This window comes from Staurois parvus, unplaced genomic scaffold (assembly GCF_062004578.1).
Source record: "Staurois parvus isolate SC_StPar_1 unplaced genomic scaffold, SC_StPar_1.0 ptg000289l, whole genome shotgun sequence".
In the NCBI taxonomy this organism is placed as follows: domain Eukaryota; kingdom Metazoa; phylum Chordata; class Amphibia; order Anura; family Ranidae; genus Staurois; species Staurois parvus.
The window spans coordinates 1,254,375-1,272,603 of record NW_028318085.1 but is presented as its reverse complement, the minus strand read 5'-3'; the positions used below and the strand labels follow the sequence as shown (position 1 = coordinate 1,272,603).

Sequence of the window (18,229 nt, the reverse complement as noted above, 5' to 3'; positions counted from 1 at the left end):
GTTTTTATTGCTGTATGTGCCTCTGTTAAGGAGATTCTCCCTCTCGAATTTGTCCCGTTTATCACTGTTATTGAAAATTAAACTAAAAGAAAATCCCAAATTTTGGGTTGTCCCCAGAAAGGTAATGGAAGGAAAATCTTCCAATAAGGACATTATTTCTGGTGACATGATGGTCCTGAAGGAATTCCCTTCATTTGCAAGGAATTCCTCTCCCTTTCTGTTTGGCTAAGGGAGAGGAAGTGAAGCAAAATCTCCACAATGGGACACAGATGGCAAAAAAAAACTGACCGGGGTTATAACCCTTCCTTACTCTATCTATAAAAAAAAGAAAGAAAAATTCTATAGTTCTACTTTAAAGAGGAGCTTAATTTAAACTGGCAACTGTTGATGCAATGAACACATTGGTCATGTCTCTGTACAGCATAATGTATAGAGTGAAGGGTCAAGAGTGTGTAACAAACAAACCAACAGATAGAGTGCTGCAGGCACGATGAGCACCACATTCACATCAAAGTGCCCAGCATTCACTCTATAAATCAGACAGACTGCCCCCCTATATCAATGTCTTCAAAGTGCCCCCTTACATCCTCTGGAGTGCGCCTTAGTACCTCCAAAATGTCCCATACATCCTCCAGTGTGTGCTCCTACATCCCCCAGAGTGCCCTCTTGGTAGTACTAAGGGGCCACTTTAAAGTATGAAAAGGGGCATTCTAGAGGTACTAACCTAGTACCTTCAGAGTACCCCCAGAATTCCCTCTTAGATCCTTCAGAGTACCCCCCTAAATTCTCTACCAGACTGCCGCCTTACTTTCTCCACCAGAGTGCTCTGTTACATCCTCCAGAGGTCCCCTTAGTACTACTGTACTAAGGAGGCACTCTGGAGTCACTTAGGCCCCTTTCACACTAGCGTTCCATTTGACCGTTTTTCATCCATCCTTTGATGCATGAAAAACCAACATCAATGCATCTCTATGGGCAAGCAGTTGTAAGTAGATGAGCGTCCATTGACATCTGTTCTTTGAAACAGAAGAAAGCTCTATTTTTGTTCCTTAAAAAATGGAATGGAGAAACACCAATGTAAATGGACAAATGGTCCGTTTTTGCATTGGTAGTCGATGTAAAAAAACTGATATAAAAACTGATCTGGTTTTTCTTTGAAAAAATGTGACGGAACTGATGAAAAAAACGGAACACCTGTGTGAAAGGATCCTAAGGGGGCACTCTGAAGACACTAGGACACCTTGGAGGATGTAAGGGGGCACTCTGGAGGATGTAAAGGACCAATCTGGAGACACAAGGGATAAATCATGGAGGATGTAAGGGTGCACTCTGGAGGATGTAAAGGACCAATCTGGAGACCCAAGGGATAAATCATGGAGGATGTAAGGGTGCACTCTGGAGGATGTAAAGGACCAATCTGAAGACACTAGGGAGAAATCATGGAGGATGTCAGCGGGCACTCTGGAAACACTAGGGGGACACCTTAGAGGATTTAAGGGTGCACTTGGGAGACACTTGGGAAAACTCTTGGAGGATGTAAGGGGGCACTCTGGAGAATGTGAAAGGGCACTCTGGAGACACTAGGGGGACACCTTGGAGGATTTAAGGGGACACTCTGGAGACACTTGGGAAAACTCTTCGAGGATGTAAGGGGGCACTCTGGAGACACTAGGGAGAAACCTTGGAGGATGTAAGGGGGCACTCTGGAGAGTGTGAAGAAGAACTCTGGAGACACTAGGGGAACACCTTGGAGGATGTAAGGGGCAATCTTGAGTCACGAAGGGGGCACTCTAGAGACACTAGAGAGAAATCTTGGAGGATGGAATGGGGCACTCTGGAGGATGTAAAAGGAAGACACTAGGGAGAGCTCTGAAAGGATTTAAGGGGGCACTCTAAAGACACTTGGGAAAATTCTTGGAGGATGTAAGGAGGCACTCTGGAGACGCTAGGGAGAACTCTTGGGGGATGTAAGGGGGCACTCTGGAGGGTGTGAAGGGGCACTCTAGAGACACTAGAGATAACTCTTGGGGGATGTAAGGGGGCACTCTAGAGACACTAGAAAGAACTCTTGGAGGATGTAAGGGGGCACTCTGGAGGGTGTGAAATGGTACTCTGGAGACACTAGGGGGACACCTTGGAGGATTTAAGGGGTAAATCGGGAGGCACTTGGGAAAACTCTTGGAGGATGTAAGGAGGCACTCTGGAGTGTGTGAAGGGGCACTCTAGGGACACTAGGGAGAACTCTTGGGGGATGTAAGGGGGCACTCTAGAGACACTAGGGAGAACTCTTGGGGGGATGTACGGGGGAACTCTGGAGGGTGTGAAGGGGCGCTCTAGAGACACTAGGGAGAACTCTTGGGGGATGTAAGGGGGAACTCTGAAGGATGTAAAGGGTACTTAGTGCCTCCAGCGTGCCCCCTTACATCCTCTTCCATACTTCATCAGTAGCACACAATACAAGGTCATTATCTGCTTGTTTCTGGTTATTGGTCTTTGTTCATTCTCTGAGCATGCTCAATAAAGATTGTGGAGGGGGGCATTAAATATCTGAAACAGGTGTGAAGGGAGGTTCTCCCTATTGTTCTGCAGAGAATGAGATATTTCGAAACCAGTAAGGCCATAGGTAGGTCCGTTATATCAATGTGTAGGGCAAATTGGCAAACATCCCCTTTTCCCACTCTCAACATGGCCCCTACTGGTTGCATCCTCCTTTCGCATGCACGGCGTACCGCCTCTTCCTTCCCACGTGTTCGCACCGTACCGCCCCTCCAACCATCTCCGCCCCGTGCGTGTGCCTCGTGAGTGCGTGTTGACGCAATACGTGGCCCTCGCAGATCTGACTGGAAGCCCCGTGAAGAGGAGACGAGAGCGGACGACGACCGTGTGTTGGCTGTTCGGTTTGTGGAGAAGAAAGAAGGCGGCGGGGAGCGGCCGCGGACCCGGTGTGGTTCTTCTTCTCGTTGGCTTTGGCATCCGTGGAAGGACGGAGGGGACTGGTTTACCTCAAGCGCTGAGGGGGCGGGAGCCTCCGGACCTGGGAGACTAGGCCGCAGCCCGCCATTGTCTGAGGTGGTGACAAGCGAGGACGCCGGCGCCTGGAGGACATTACGGACTGAGCGGGGACCCGTGAGGACTGCTTTGGGGTGCTATAGACTACGGACTGAGCCGACAACGAGCGGACTGTACGCGGAGGGACTGTCCTCAGCGGAGCTCTGTGTGTGGGACTCATTGGGACTGTTGCGGACGGACTGTGTGGGAGGGAGGACGCCCCATGGCTCCTGGTGTTGTGTCCTCAGCATTTCCCACCACCACCCCCCTCCTTCACCCCCTGGGACTGTGTGCCTGAGCGCCCCCTGTCTGTGTGTGTGAGTGTGTGCGAGCCGTGCGTGCTGCCTGTGTGAGGTCTTCTCTCCCTAGCTCTGCCAATACCTGACAATTGTTAACATGTCCTGCGTGCATTATAAGTTTTCCTCCAAGCTCAACTACGACACCGTCACCTTCGATGGGCTGCACATCTCCCTGGCCGACCTCAAGAAGCAGATCATGGGGCGGGAGAGGCTGAAGGCGGCCGACTGCGACCTGCAGATCACCAACGCACAGACGCAAGAAGGTAAATCGTCCGACACGGGTTGTTGGGGGGGTTGTAAGAATGTCAACCCAACATTTCCTGATACGTACCATGTGCTTGTATGAAAAACCTTCCTGCTTTCTTTGTATGAAACCCCGGGTGTTCCTGCTGCTTTCCTAGTAAAAACTGACCATACTAGGCGTGAGAGCGCAGCGTGGTCAGTTCTGCTTCCTTTGTGTGAATCCCCGGGTGTTCCTGCAGGGCCCTCTGCTTTCCTAGTGAAAACTGACCACACTAGGAGTGAGAGAGCAGCGTGGTCAGTTCTGCTTCCTTTGTGTGAATCCCTGGGTGTTCCTCCTGCTTTCCTAGTTAAAAACTGACTATACTAGACGTGAGAGCGCAGCGTGGGCAGTTCTTCTTCCTTTGTGTGAATCCCCGGGTGTTCCTGCTGGGCCCTCTGCTTTCCTAGTAAAAACTGACCACACTAGACTTGAGAGTATGGTGTGGTCAGTTCTATAGCTGTGCTGGGAAAACAGCCTGCTCGCCTCCAATGATCAGACGTCTGCTGACTTGCCCTCTTTGCACAGCCATTCCCTGGGAGGATCGGGTGTGCTGCTGTTTCTCCTCCCTTCGCTGTTATGCGGCTGAGAACAGTGGGCATATGATCGCTTTATAGGAAATGGAAAGGTGTGTGGTTTTTTTTTTTTTGTTTGTTTTTTTTTTCCATACAAGTTTTGCCTTTTCTGTTTTAAAAAGAACGGGTTGTTTTGCAAGGTGAGGATTTCCAACACACTGACACAGGAAGGTAAATCGTTTGGCACAGATTGTTGGGGGTTGTAAGAATGTCAACCCAACATTTCCTATTATGTGCCTGCTGTACCATGTGCTTGTACGAAAAACTATCCTGCTTCCTTTGTGTGAATCCCCGGGTGTTCCTGCCGGGCCCTCTGCTTTCCTAGTAAAAACTGACCACACTGTGCGTGAGAGCGTAGCGTGGTCAGTTCTATAGCTGTGCTGGGAAAACAGCCTGCTGACCTCCAATGATCAGTCGTCTGCTGACATGCCCACTTTGCACAGCCATTCACTGGGAAGATCGGTGTGCTGCTGTTTCTCCTCCCTTCGCTGTTATGTGGCGGAGAGCAGAGGGTCTGTGATCGCTTTATAGAAAATGGGAAAAGTGTGGCTTTTTTGTTTCTATTTTTTTATAAAATCCATACACGTTTTGTCTTTTCTGTTTTAAAATGAACGGGTTGTTTTGCAAGGTGAGGGTTTCCAACGCATAGATGTAAGAAGGTAAATCGTTTAACACGGATTGTTGGGGGGGTAAGAATGTCAACCCGACATTTCCTATTCCTGATACGTACCATGTGCTTGTATGAAAAACTATCCTGCTTTCTTTGTGTGAATTCCCGGGTGTTCCTGCCGGGCCCTCTGCTTTCCTAGTAAAAACTGACCACACTAGGCGTGAGAGCGCAGCGTGGTCAGTTTTGCTTCCTTTGTGTGAATCCCTGGGTGTTCCTGCCGGGCCCTCTGGTTTCCTAGTAAAAACTGACCGCACTAGGCGTGAGAGCACGGTGTGGTCAGTTCTATAGCTGTGCTGGGAAAACAGCCTGCTCACCTCCAATGATCAGACGTGCCCACTTTGCACAGCCATTCACTGCGCAGATTGGTGTGCTGCTGTTTCTCCTCCCTTAGCTGTTATGTGGCTGAGAGCAGAGGGTATGTGATCGCTTTATAGAAAATGGAAAAGTGGTTTTTTTTTTTTAATCTTTTTTAAATCCATACACTTTTTTTGCCTTTCTTTTCTGTTTTTAACCTGAACGGGTTGTGTTGCAAGGTGATGGTTTACAACCACTTTATGGTGCCCATCAGGTAAAAATTGGATGTAAAGGTTGGCCATAGGTGTGATCGATTTGGCTACAAGTAGTTTTGGTTGTTGTTGTTTGTAAAATATTTGATGATGAATGTGGTTTTGTTGTTTGCACTTTGCAGTGATTTTTATTTGCATAGGTACCAGCTTGGGGGTCGTATAGGTATGCATATCTCATGTTTGCAGGGAAGCAGAGTAGTGGTCAGGGATTGCTTGCCCGGTATGGTGAAGGCTTTTCATTTTTTATCACGGAATGCAAGGTATTCTCTGATTGGATGAGAAGGAGAGGCAGGGTGGGGTTGTCACCATCTCCATATCATCCAATCAGAGATCGCTTTGCAATAACTGAAAAAAAAAAAAAATGCCTTCTATAGCTGCAGTCTTCTAGGTCCCTTGCCCGACTGCATAGTAACCACAGGGGGTCACTTGGCATCCCTGCTATTCACAGAATGTTTTGTGTGTTTTAAAATGACTATAAACCCTGGTTCACACATTGAAATCAGCAGTGCGATTTCAGTGCAGAAGACCAGTGCGATTTCAGGTGTGACTTCATACACAGATATCAAATCAAGTCACACCTGAAATCGGCAGAAATAGTGCAGGAACTGTTTTCAAAATCGCAGCAACTCCGACAATTCGAGCGGTTCCATTGCTGGCGAGTGTGACTCGTCATGTGATCTGACACTTCCAAATAGTATGACAAGTCACACCGGTGTGAGCCAGGGCTGAGGTATTCTCTGAATTGGACAAGCTCAGATTGTGACATCACCTTGTTCAATTAGAGAACACCTTGTACTCGCTGAAAATATACAAATTATCTTGTCAATGGTGGCAGTCCTGAGTAAGCAACCACCCCCCCGACCCGCCCTCGGTCATTGTGCGGCGGAGCAGTCACTCTGCACCCGACACAGGTGTTCACTGTAGTAGCGCTGACTACTACAGTGAGAGCCAACTTCTACAACAGTTCCTCATGTATGTTATATACTTGTGTTTAGACTAATGTAACTGCAGTTAAAAATATACCCGAGTTCAGCTTTTATCGCTTAACTCCAGGGAAAAATATTGATAGGTAAGATTGGCCCAGCTTAGTCCTCGCTGATGATTGGTGCCTTATATGTGCAGGACTGCTGGGGATGCTATCAGTCTTATGTAAGAATATACAGAGTGAGCTTACTTATGTACGAATATACAGAGTGAGCTTACTTATGTACGGATATACAGAGTGAGCTTACTTATGTACGGATATACAGAGTGAGCTTACTTATGTACGGATATACAGAGTGAGCTTACTTATGTACGGATATACAGAGTGAGCTTACTTATGTACGAATATACAGAGTGAGCTTACTTATGTACGGATATACAGAGTGAGCTTACTTATGTACGAATATACAGAGTGAGCTTACTTATGTACGGATATACAGAGTGAGCTTACTTATGTACGGATATACAGAGTGAGCTAGCTTATGTACGAATATACAGAGTGAGCTTACTTATGTACGGATATACAGAGTGAGCTAACTTATGTACGGATATACAGAGTGAGCTTACTTATGTACGAATATACAGAGTGAGCTTACTTATGTACGGATATACAGAGTGAGCTAGCTTATGTACGGATATACAGAGTGAGCTAACTTATGTACGGATATACAGAGTGAGCTTACTTATGTACGGATATACAGAGTGAGCTTACTTATGTTATGTACGAATATACAGAGCGAGCAAGCTTGCTTGTGTACGAACGTGCAGAGCGAGCTTTGATTTTTGCAGGTGCTGCTCTTCCCTTTTTGTACAGTGATATGGGTTTGCTCGCTTAGCAGCTTCTCCATTCAGAAAATGTGTTTTTCAATGAGTACAAGGTGTTCTTTATTTGGTAAATTTGGAGAGAGGTTTAGAGAATTGAAAAGAATTCTAAATGGTTTCAGAGCTCTGCTTTTTAAAAAAAAAAACCTCAATTGTTAAACCCTCAATGTGAATTGTAATAGCAATGTACTGCTTGGCTTAAAGTGGTTGTAAACTTCAGATGTGAAATATGAACAAAGCATATTTATAGTGTGTACTTGTCTCAATTCCTGTACTGTCAGCATGAATCACTTCTGACACATTTTCCTGACACCAAAAGAAAAATGGTGTCCCCCTCCAGCAGATTGACAGCCTCAGCTCAGTTCCTCTGTGCTGTGTGGAGGGGGTGTCTCTCTTCCCTCCAATTAGCTCTCAGAGCTCTCCTCACTGAGCTCTGCAAAGTGTAACATCAGTTCTCCACCCCCCACAAAATTCTGTACTTTGTATGGCTGATGAAAAGACTGCAGATAGGTACAATTTATGTAGGAGGATTTCTTTAATTTGTGTATCACCTGAGGCCAGTCATTACACTTGGGTATATGTAAGGGTTTACAACCACTTTAACCACGTTTTGATTTTTGTTTTCTGCCTGCAAGCTGTCACTTGTTTGCATTCTGCCTTAGAAGATTCTCTGTTCTCCATTTGTCTAGAGGGTCGCTCTATTGTCTTGGTGCAGGTTCACATATATGCGGATTGGATGCGGTTTGAACCGTATCCGATCCCCATGACACATGAAATAACATTGCTTCCTATGGTGATGGTGCACTGGTGATGCAGGTTCAGTGCGGTTTGAAAAAGAATCGTATGATTTCTGAGCAGTGCCTTTAGGTTCAGGTTCAGATTACAGGCTATGTGAACCATTTCTAATCCACATATGTGTGAACAGGATAAAGTCCTGAGCTGATCCTGTCCTGAATCTAATGTAAACCTGACATGAACCGCTGAAGAGCTACTGTGCCAATTAGCTGCAACACCTGAGCTTCAATCACAAATGTGTGCGTTCCAGTGTGCATGCGTTGTTTAAGCAAAGGGGAAGAGTTGACTGTATGTAAACCTGACATGAGTGGGCCTAGGACATGGGCTCACATGAAGTGAGCTATCAGTGGGATTATGTACTGGTGACGTGAGCAGTCATGTATTCTACAGTGCATGGTTCCCTGACCAAAAGTTCAAACTAGCAGGGTAGATCCGTAGAGAGTTATGCAGGCCATAGACGGGTTGTTTATTGGCCGAATTTTCGGCAGCACAACAAATCGGCCGATATTCACGCCGTTAGTGGGGCCAGGCCGTTTTTCGTGGACATTGGTGGCAGCATCAGCAACGGGGCTGACCGATTTTTCGTTTATCGGCCGACAATTCGTCTATGGCCTGCATAAGAGATAAGATTGAGGAAATATTCTGAAACTGTTGCTGCTGTAAGTTGCCTTTTTGTAGGCGAATACTTTAAAACAGAGGGTTCAAGGCCACCTTTTAGGCCAGGTTCACATTGTTGTGGGTGGGGCAGTTTGTACAGGCACAGCAGACCATTTGAATTTGAACGGGCTGCTCTACCTGCAGGAAATGCTGGCAAAAAGTCTGACTTTTAAAACTTGGCTGCTTGGTGCTTTGGCAACCTGCGGTTTCACATATCTGAAAATGCACTTTTTTGCTGTGGGCACCTGAACGAGCTGGAACGAGTATAATTTACATACATTCGCGCACCCACTACAGTGTAAACCCAGGCTAAATGTATATCAAAAGCCAGAGTGTTTTACATTTTTGTTACAGTAGAGACATTTTACAACCTCTGTCAGATGGTGTGCCCTGGTTAAGCAGGAAGTGAGACTCAATCTTTTCAAAGCGAGGGACTTCCCACATCAGCAGAACAGATGTTCCCGACGTATTTACTCTTTCTGTTCTGGCACTCAGAAGTGTAGATTCTTCTTTACTTTTATTCCCAGTGTAAACTATCCCCAGTACAAAAAGGGCAAGTCTCCTTAATGGGGGCAGAGACGGCAACACCCAACCAGAGGTTTTAAACCCTAATCACTCTATCCAAGACCCCCCTTTTTAAGAAAATAAAAATCACCTTTTTGATTAGACCGCTGAACTGCGATCAGTTCTCTTACACATAGATATTAGATTGATCAGAATGGATTGCCAAAATTCCACTACAGCCAATCAGCGTGGCATTCAGAATTGACTGAGATCATTAAATTGTTTGGGTGGTGTTTTTGGATGGTGGCTTTTTATTTTCTTCTCAGTTTATGGGTATTTGATTGTATAAGCATATCTATGCATGTATAGAGATATTGGCATATGTAAAGGCAGGGATTTGGTTTTTGTTTTTTTCATATAGAGTAGGAATGGGTTAGACTGGGTTAGATGCTTTGTCAGGTTTTAAGTCCTGTCTGTGTCGCTAACCGGGAGATTTACCTGTCTGTGCTCTGGCGATCTTTGTTGCTGAGACTTAAAAGGGAAATCCAGTTTTTCAGTGTTGTCATGGGAGCAAGACAAGGTAAAGAGTAATCCTCCAATGGGGACACGTTTGATACCTGCCTAATATGGATATTCCACTCACTTTTCCTGTTGCATCTCCAGGGAGGTGAAATGATATCTCCCAAGCAGGACACTGCATAAAATTAATTTATTTCAGGTATTTTTATAGCGACGTCAATTTACGCAGCAAAATATATATATATATATATATATATTACATTCACATCAGTCCCTAACCCTCAAGGGGTGTACAATCTAAGGTCCCTAACTCACATTCATACATACACATACTAGGGACAATTTATACAGGATCCAATTCACCTACCAGCATGTCTTTGTAGTGTGGGAGGAAACCAGAATACTCAGAAGAAACCCACACAGACATAGGGAGAACATACACACCCCAGGCAGGTGGTGCCGTGGTTGGGATTTAAACTTAAAATGTATTTATTTCAGGTACTTATATAGCACCTTCAATTTACGCAGCGCTTTTTACATATATGTTGTACATTTACATCAGTCCCTAATCCTCAAGGGGTGTACAAGCTAAGGTCCCTAATTTACATTCACACATACAAGGGCCAAATTAGGAACCAATTAACCCTCCAGCATGTCTTTTGGAGTGTGGGAGGAAAGCAGAGTACCTGGAGGAAACCCATGTAGAACCTTTTTGAATTAAATGTTGGCTTTAAATGAATTGGATTTCCTTGATCAGATCTATCATTGCTTTCAATAAAAGACCTGCTTATGACTTGCAGCTATGGTATTCATACACAATGCACTTGCATGGTCTGTTAGTTTTGGGTGTTGATCACATATCTATGTTGGCCTTATTTGGCTTTTTATAAGATCTGGAGTGTGTGATGCTGTTTAGACAACTACAACTCCATTTTTTTTTTCTCAAATATATTCTTCCCAACATGGCATATTTAGGAAAAAGTTCCTCTGTCATGATTTTATTGCTATATAGAGCTAAGGCCAGCGACTGAAGGTTCTCCAACTAAGCTTCAGTCATCCAGTGACAGAATGTTTTAAATAAAAATATATAAAAAAATTGTGTCCACACTAGGACCGTTATTCTACAATATTTATTGTAGAATCTGTCATGGAAAGGAGTTTACTGCTGTGTATATACACGCTGGGGAGATTTTTCCTTCTGTCCCTATAGAAGGAAAACAAACTCTCTTTCGCTCTATGACCCAACACGGGTAGGTAGATGGAGACAGGACTTGGAAGTTTCTACCACCAGTGCAGATGGAGTTGTGCAGCTCCAAACAAGGCTGGGGAAGCCTGACCAATACTGTGAAGCGAAAACAAACAGCGCACCAACCTTGCGCACTACCTCAGTAAGTCAAAATTTAATAATTACAGAATAATACTCACGAACACTGAAGTATATCATGCATGTAAGTCCTCAAAGGGACTAAGGATAAAAGCAGCCTGCGCGAGTCCATCTGAGGAGTGGACACTCGGAACAGCTGACGAGTTTCGAAGGACGAACCTTCTTCATCAGAGCATGATATACTTCAGTGTTCGTGAGTATTATTCTGTAATTTAATACATTTTGGCTTACTGAGGTAATGCGCATGGTTGCTGCGCTCTTTGTTTTCGCTTCACAACCTTCTGTCCCTATGACCAAAGGGTGTCAGGCTATATAGCCACTCAATCACTTCTATGGGTGGCGTAAAGGGGTGCTCCTGCTACTACTTTTCCTGGCTCTGCCATGCAATTGGGGAGTTTGAGACCGCTCCAACTGGTGGCATCCTGTGTACTAAACAGAGTGAAGAACGGACGTTCTTTCTCCCTCTGTGAGATCAGAAAACGGAAGCAGTGAGGATTTCGCCACTTCTGTGTTTGGTCTTTTGTTTACCAGCTTGTGCGCACATCTCCTCAAACCTATTTAGGTGTAATCAGATGTTTTGCAGGCCAGAGCAGTGATATGGGGTCTTAACCACTTCCAGACCGGACACTTTTACCCCCTTCCTGACCAGGGCAATTTTCAGCATTTAGCGCTATCACACTTTGAATGACAATTGCGCGGTCATGCAACACTGTACCCAAATTAATTTTTTACCATTTTTTTTAGATAGATAAAGCTTTATTTTGGTGGTATTTATTCACCACTGGGATTTGTATTTTTTTTGCTATGTAAATGAAATGTCCAAATATTTTTTAAAAAAGTGTTTTTTTTATAAAATTTTGCAAATAAATAATATTTCATCATAAATCTTAGCCAAAATTTATTCCATTATCTTTTTAGTAAAAAAAAAAAAAATCCAAATTAGTTTATAAGCATAAATTATAATTTTTAAACATTTTTTTTTACATTTTATTTTATTTTTTTATATTATTATTTTTTATTTATTTATTTATTTTTACATACTGTCACCCTAGCAGTACAGTGTCACCATGGTGACACTGTACTACTTGTGAGGGGTGATAAAGATTTTTTTTTTTTTTACACTGATTGATTTTACACTCATAGGATGTAAAAGCAATCATTTCTCTTTCTCTCTGTGTGCATTCCTGCACTCATTGAGAAATACAGAGTGAGCTGTGATTGGTCACAGCTTGTCACATGGTACAAGGCTTTTGTGAATAGCCTTGTACCATGTGACCTCTGTGATCATTCACAGATTTCACACATAGTAAGCAATGATGTCACAAGTGACATCTTGCTTACTACTTTGCATGTGATCACTGATTGGCCAATCAGTGATCACATGATCGGGACCTCGTCCAGAGGTCCCGCCCGACGATCAGTGTTTCACTGTGTCCGGAGGACACAGCGGGCACCGGATCGCGGTGCTGCGCGCTCCCAGGGAACGCGCACAAGCAGGGGGCAGGGAGGCCATTTATAGACGGCCACCCGACCCTGCAGTGCCACCGTCCGGCCGTTTATATACAACGGCCGGTCGGGAAGTGGTTAATATACCTCCGATCTCTCCATAAAGAGTACCTGTCAAGGCTAATGCTATCACAAGGAATGTTTATCTCCCCTTGTGATAGCAATAAAGTTGGTCAAAAGAAAAAACTAGAGTGGAAAAAGTGTTTTATTAAAATAAAAACAAAAATTTAAAGCGCCTGTGCTCATGTACAGTTGTGAACACATACGCAAGTCCTGCACACATATGTAAACAGTGATCGCATTGTCGCAAACATTGGAGCGAGGGCAATAATTGTAGCACCAGACCTCCTGTGTAACTAAACTTGTGAAGGCTTTTAAAGTGTTACTAAAATCAGTCTGTATATGCAGGAAAGCATGCTTGTTATACTCACTGTGGAACCTAAGGGGTTAATCCTCTGCATTGTGTAAAAAGGCTGTTTGATCCTTTCGTCTCTGATCTTCCTCTTCTAATGTCCCCAATCCATCTGATAGTACAGAGATCTAGGAGTCACTCTGTGCATGCTCAGTTTAGTGCATATGACTATGGAGCTTTTTTTTTTTCTTTCATTGGGAGAATGCATGTGATCAGCACAGGGCCAGTGAGCACTGTCCAGACGAGGTCGAGTTATGTGGCCTCATCGGACAGTCGGAGGAAAATGAAAACTCCTACAAGCTTTAACCAGTGCTCAGCTGGACACTGATAGAAGTCACAAGACTGCTATATACTGCTAATGAGAAAAGGTATTTAGCAGTTTATATTTACTAAAATAATTGCATTTCTATTGTATGTGTACTGTGGGAGACCAGATAGTGATTGTAGGGTCCTGGGTTTAGAAACACTTTAAAGTGTAACTTATTGAGATTTTTAGGTACCGTAGTTTGGCACCGTTCCACAATTTTAAAGCATGATATTTTAAGTATCTACTTGCTCGGCGTAAGATCGACTTTTTATATTTTACAAAACAATTGGGTATTGTGTTCACTAAAATTCAGTAAAGTGTATTTTTTTTTTTTTTTTTTAAATTGCATTTGAAAATCCGTTGTACAAATACCATGTGACAAAAATTGCAACGTCAATTTATTCTCTAGGACCTCTGCTTAAAAAATGTAATGCTTTGGGGGTTCTAAGTTAATTTCTATCAAAAGCTTTTACATATATGTGAGAATTGGACCTGTAGGCAAAGTAGTTAATGTTAGTGATGCAAAATTGCATCCCATTGACTTCAGTGAAATATTACGTCCGATTGACTTCAGTAAAAAAAAAAAAATTTACATCCCATTGACTTCAGTGAAATATTACGTCCCATTGACTTCAGTAAAAAAAAATGACATCCCATTGACTTCTGTGCAAAAACACCTAAGTTTTAAAATTTTATATATTTTATTTGCTGTCCTTTTTTTTTTCTTTTTTTTTTTTTTTTTTTGTTATACACACACACACACACATTTGGTCCAGAATTTTCATTTTGGTGCACCGCTAGTTAATTTAGCTCAATTCTGAATTGATTTTTTTTTTTTTTTAGTGTTTGTTTGAGTATTTGTTTAATTTGGAAGTGGTTACACCCAAACTTTTATCTGTTCTTTCCTGTTGACAGTTTCTTGTTATTTGGAATGATTCATGCAGCGGTGAGATTTCATGAGTGTGGATCATAAATGACGACTTAAAGCCTAAATTGGCTTAATCATAAACCTGTTTTGCTTGTGTGAGTACAGCTATGTTTGTCAGAGGTTGTACCTGTCCTCCATCCCCTACAGGTGACTATGCCGAATGTAACTAAGGGATCGTTCACATGTGCAGCAGGCACTGCTGCTCCTTTGAAAAGCGATCCACGTGTGTTTGACAGGTGGTGAGGAGGTGATATGTTGCCTTTTCACCACTAGATTTAAACCCACGATTGCTGTACAATGCTCGTGATTGTGACACGGTAGAATGGCAATTAGAGGTTTAAATCGGGTGTGGGGAGGTGACCTAATGCCTGGTGAGCTTTGACTTCTCATGTTGTTCATGTAGATCTCTACCTTTTTAAGGTTGCGTATCCCTGATATACTGGCAGAAATTTTTTTTTTTTTTCTGGGGGGGGAGAGTGTCGACTATGTTGCCACTGTAGTAATCATTGTTACAGAGAAAAATGGTAAATCCTAACATTTAGGGGTCAATTCAGCTGCAGTGTACCCAGTAAGGAAGAGGGGCAGCATTCAGCCCCTCTGCAGGCAACCTGTGGTTGAACAGGGCCAAACACTGTCCCGAGTAGTACTGGCATTTAGGGCCCTGTGTGTTTAGGGGTGACCGGCTGAAATGCATGTCTTCTGTGTCTAGCATTTTCAGAAGCTCTGGTAGCTTACAAATAGTCATTACAGCTTTGGTTGTAGACTTGGTATTGAAGCCTACATCCATACAACTGACTTGGTATTGAAGCCTACATCCATACAACTGACTTGGTATTGAAGCCTACATCCATACAACTGACTTGGTATTGAAGCCTACATCCATACAAATGTTCCTTACTGCTCTATTTAGTTACACAGATTGGTGCAAAACAGACAAAATCAGAATTAAAATGATTCTAAAGGGCTTTTTTTTTGGTCTATACTTACCTGCTGTGTGCAGTGGTTTTACACAGAGCAGCCCGGATCCACCTCTTATCGGGTCCCTCATCAGTTTTCCTGGCCCCTCCCTCCTGTCGGGGGCCTTCACAGCAACCAGCTTGCTAAGGGGACACCTGCTGCTCCGTGTTTCCATTCACACATGGAGCAGCAGCTTGGCCCCGTACCCTCTCTTCTCATTGGCTCACTGGCTGTGATTGATAGCAGTGGGAGCCAGTGGCTGCTATTTCTGTCTCAGCCAATGAGTAGAGGGAGTCCCAGGATAGCAGAGACTCCAGTGCGTATTGCTAGATCAAGAGAGTGCTCAGGTGCGTATGAAGGGGGCTGCTGCACAGAGAAGGTTTTTTACATTCACGCATAGAATGCTTGAAGGTTAAAAAAAACCTTGAGCCTTTAGAACCACTTTAAGTCTGTTACCTTTTTGCAATATTATTATTATTATACAGTATTCGTAGTTCGCTCAGCGCTGTACATTACAAAGGGGGACAGAACATGTGACAGAACAATACCAATACAATGCAAAACATGAGGGGATCGGGGGCCCTGCTCTTTGGAGCTTACAATATAGGATAGACAATCATCTGGTTTCTGTGAGTAAACACTCTCACATTTTTCTTTGTTTTGTTGAAGGACACAGTGGGGTCAGTTTGCGATGCAATATATGATGACTTTTTACATTATGCTAAAGGGTCCATTTACATATTAATCTGTCGCCCAAATATTGTTGAATGGACCCCAGTTCTGGAGATATCGATTTGTTATGTTCCCCCCCCCCCCCCCCCACACAAACACACACACACAGTACAGCATTGTTACATGTCCTGTACAACACATGAGTTGTGTTTTATCCATGTTCCCACAACACCTTGTAGTCATGTGTTGCATTGTAGAGTTTCTTTGTGTGTCTATACCCCAACACAACAATGTAATTTTCATGCATTGGCAGCTCATTCATTTTGAATGGGCTGCCGAACAGCATAGCTTGTGTTGCAGCCAGTGGCGTGAAGGGCATTTGACACGACAAGTGTAGCTTAAGCATTTCTACCTATATCTTGGTATCTCATAAATTGCAAAGAAAGAATGTAGTATGTACAATTACATTCAGTGGGCAGTTTGTGTTATTTTCACTTTGACTATCTGACGCTACCAGTTAATTTTCAGTGGTCCAGCATGCAAAGTGCTGTTTTCAAAACTGCAACAGTGAAAGGGGCAATTAAAATGAAATGCTCAATATAGAGCATAGAGCAGAGGTAGGCAACCTTAAAGGGTTAGCGATCTCCCTAAACAACATGGGAGAAGTCAAAGATCACTGGACAGTGTTGCTTCCTCACACCAATTTAAACCTCTAATTTCCATAATACCGTGTCACAATTGCCAATCATGGGTTTAAATCGGGTTGCGAAGAGGCAACATATCTCCTCATTACCTATCAAACACACTCAGATCACTTTTCAGAGGAACAGCAAGAGCCTACTGCACTTATGCGCCCTTAGAGGCACCCTTGAGGCTTGTTTGGTGGGGTGGGTTAAATCACTTTGGTTGAGTCAGGGTTTTACCACTCCCAATTCCTACCCCCTTTAGCTGCTGTGGCATCAGCCAAAGGTGTACACGTGCCGCAGCAGGAATAGAACCCCCTTTTGCTTTTGGGTGCTTCCGCCTGCTAATTGCAACCCATTCATGTAAACGGGGCCACTCAGTAAGCGCCCTGCAACTGCATGCTTCTGCAGGGTCCAAGGGATGAAAGCAAATGGTGAAAACACAACGCTACGTGCTCTGACCCCCCCTCTTTGCTGTACTGTACAAGGTAGCAGGGCACTTTTCAGAGCTGCCTCATTGAGTGAGTCCTGTTTGGCAGGTGCTGCACCCACCAACCATGACAGGGTGTATAACTCCTGCTGCGACGTGTACACCCCTGACCACTGCAACTATAGTGTGGGGGTGGTAAAAACGCGTTAACTATGGGGTTATTCCACCCCCGAAATGAAAATGAACCCTTACTGTTCTGAGCACCCTGCAAGGCTGCTTTCACACTGATGTGCTTTGGTTTCACTGCAGTGCGGGTGTAGCACACTGCATGCTACATTTGGAGCTGTAGCAGGGAGCAAAAGCCTCAAGTTGATGCCTCCTCTGTAGTGCCGGCTCCTGTCCCATGTGTAGTGATACCAACTGCACTCCACCTCTTATCCCGGCTAGCAGTCTCCAGAGTGGGGCCAGCAGCAGGAAAGAAGAGATCTTCAGGTCAGTGTGAAGCAATACACAGGGCATAAAAGTATAAGGCTGCTTTCACACTGAGGTGCTGCGGTTTACCCACACTGCAGCATACCTGCGGGTTAGCTGCACTTTGCTATAGACCTCTATTATATCCTTCAGGTGTGATTTACTTTCAGAAACTTTTTATTGCTAAAACTACAGTTCATATGTACCCATCTAGCATCTGTCTGTTATTTCATTAGAACACTGTTACTTATGATTGTTTCAACCCTAAATCTCTTTTCCGTTACCGTAGAGTTAGACTTTTCTTAATCCCCTTGCCTTTTGAAGTCCGATCCGTTTGGTTTGCGTTCCAAAGGATACTGACGTGCTGAATAAGTGATGCAGTGCCTGCTCACTGCCTGTTTTTGCCCTTCCTCGTTTAGTTGAATGTGTAGCATTCAGTGGGCTTGCCCCCCATGTTGGGTGAACCTTACAGCTGGTGTGAAGCATTGCACCAGCGGCAGGCATGTGAACATCCCCGTCCACTGCCTATTGCAGCTTAAGGTGGGAATGGGGGCGTTTGGCAGAAGGCAAAAGTGCTGCTCAGCCGCAATTTTATTTTTTTTCCTCGCCCTTAACACAAAACCTTAGTTTGTGCTCGTTTTATTGAAATCATTAGTGTTACTAAACCCACAACAGTAAAATCAGTCTGTATATGCAGTAAAGCATGCTGGTTATACTCACTGTGGAACCTAAGGGGTTAATCCTCTGCATTGTGTAAAAA

At 44.0% G+C, this 18,229-nt stretch overlaps 1 protein-coding gene across 2 annotated transcripts in view; it reads left to right on the top strand.

Moving 5' to 3' along the window:
• The first annotated feature begins 2,806 nt into the window (after positions 1–2,806).
• RBBP6 (RB binding protein 6, ubiquitin ligase) overlaps positions 2,807–18,229 on the top strand; it is a 75,033-nt gene continuing 59,610 nt past the window's right edge. For both annotated transcript variants that reach the window (XM_089682425.1, XM_089682424.1), the window contains exon 1: positions 2,807–3,610. In XM_089682425.1, the coding sequence (XP_089538551.1) occupies positions 3,445–3,610 (166 nt within the window). In that variant the 5' untranslated portion in view covers positions 2,807–3,444. The remainder of the gene's footprint in view (positions 3,611–18,229) is intronic.